The sequence below is a fragment of the Numida meleagris genome, unplaced genomic scaffold (assembly GCF_002078875.1).
Source record: "Numida meleagris isolate 19003 breed g44 Domestic line unplaced genomic scaffold, NumMel1.0 unplaced_Scaffold296, whole genome shotgun sequence".
Taxonomy (NCBI): domain Eukaryota; kingdom Metazoa; phylum Chordata; class Aves; order Galliformes; family Numididae; genus Numida; species Numida meleagris.
In genome coordinates, this window is record NW_018364542.1 from 222,810 (window position 1) to 224,333 (window position 1,524).

A 1,524-nucleotide genomic window follows, 5' to 3' on the forward strand; every position below is an offset into this window, starting at 1 on the left:
TGGGGTTCGTGCGGCAATGAGGAGCAGAATGCGGAACGCCTCCCCCGAGCACTTTGTTACTCCGCACAGTGGGGATCAGCGCGGCGACGCTGCGCAGCTGACGACGCATGACAACAGCAAACCCCGAGACACGGAGCAGCTCCAACGCAACGGCTCCTTTATTTGGGCTCTCCGTGGTGGGCGGCGCGCCTTCCAGCTAGCCGAGGATCAGCAGCGTCTGCTGCGCCAGGCAGCGCACGGCCGGCCAGCTGTCCTTCTCGGCGCTCTGCAGGGCTGCAATGGAGCGGAGCGGCGCTGCGTCACCGCGTCGGCCCGCGCGGCGCTGCCCGGGGCACGCGGGATGGGGGGGCAGCAGCTCACCTGTGCGGATGTCCGGCATCTGCCCTCGGTTCTTCTTCTTCAGCCGCCGAGCCAGGAGCCCTGCGCGCGTGGCCACCGTCAGGGACCGCACGGTGCCCCCAGAGAAGCCACAGTGCAGCATTGAGCCGGGGGTGAGAGGGAGGGGGCCCCATCGGGGTCGGGACTCACCCAGGAAGCGCACGGCCGCCTCCCGCACGTGCGGCTTGGGGCTGTTCAGGTGCTGCACGCTGTCCTGTAGGTAGCGCTCCATGGCGCTGCCCCCCTTCTGAAGCTGCAGAGAGCACCAGGGTGCGGGTGGCACCTGCTGTGTGCCACCCCCCGCCTTGTGCTGGAGCAGGGGGGGTTCTGGAGTGGGGGACGGGGCGGTTGAGGGCTGGGGGTCCTTACCAGGCAGTCAGCAATCCTCGACATGTCCCCCTTGCTGGCCAGGTGTTGCAGCTGCTTCCAGCCCAGGAGCTTGGCGGCGTGGGTGAGGGCATTCTGAGCGGCCTGGGGGCAGCGACACAGGGGGGTGTTGGCGGCAGAGCCTGGGGGGCCCCCCCATCCCCACCCGTGGGCGGCACCGTAGCCGGTACCAGCCCACAGGGTGTGGGGGGGTTGAGGGGGGGATCTGGGAGGACTGTACGCGTGGGTGTGTGGGGGGGTTGCTGGTCAGACCCGGCGACCTCAGAGGCCCTTGCCAGCCTTCGTGGTGCTGTGACTGAATGGGGCAGGCTGGGGTCGTGCCAGGTGACCCCGTGACCCCACGAGCTGCCCCTACCTGGGCCACTCTGGGGAAGTCCTCATTCATGCTGAAGAAGAGTGGCAGCAGACTGCTCTCCGCCTGCGGCAGCAGCTGCCTCTTGCCCGGTGCCGTCAGGAGCAGCGCAAAGACTTCCATGGAGCGCCAGCGCATCTCGACGTTGTCCTGGGGGGCACAGACAGAGGGGTGCTGAGCGATGCACGGTGCCGAGGGGGGGGTGGCTGCTCCCTGCTGCCCCACGCGCCTCACCTCATAGAAGAAGCCCAGCAGCTGTTTTCCCAGCTGGCTGAACACGCTGCGCATGCTGGCGGGGCACTGAGCCGCGATGTCCTGCAGCAGCTGCATGGCCTGCACCTTCATGTGGGCCCGCTCATCCTGCAGCCACTGCAGCGCGTCGGGCAGCAGCAGCTGCAACCTCCCGG

The 1,524-nt window shown here is 68.6% G+C and overlaps 1 protein-coding gene across 1 annotated transcript; it reads right to left on the reverse strand.

Annotated features, from left to right (window-relative positions):
• Nucleotides 1-135: 135 nt before the first annotated feature.
• Nucleotides 136-1,518, reverse strand: LOC110391118. The gene is made up of 4 exons (XM_021382853.1): nt 1,121-1,518; nt 748-849; nt 361-631; nt 136-273 (listed from the first exon to the last, which is right to left on the reverse strand). The coding sequence occupies exons 1-4, from the start codon at nt 1,460-1,462 to the stop codon at nt 197-199; spliced, it is 792 nt and encodes a 263-aa protein (XP_021238528.1). The 5' UTR covers nt 1,463-1,518; the 3' UTR covers nt 136-196.
• Between the last annotated feature and the right edge of the window lie 6 nt (nt 1,519-1,524).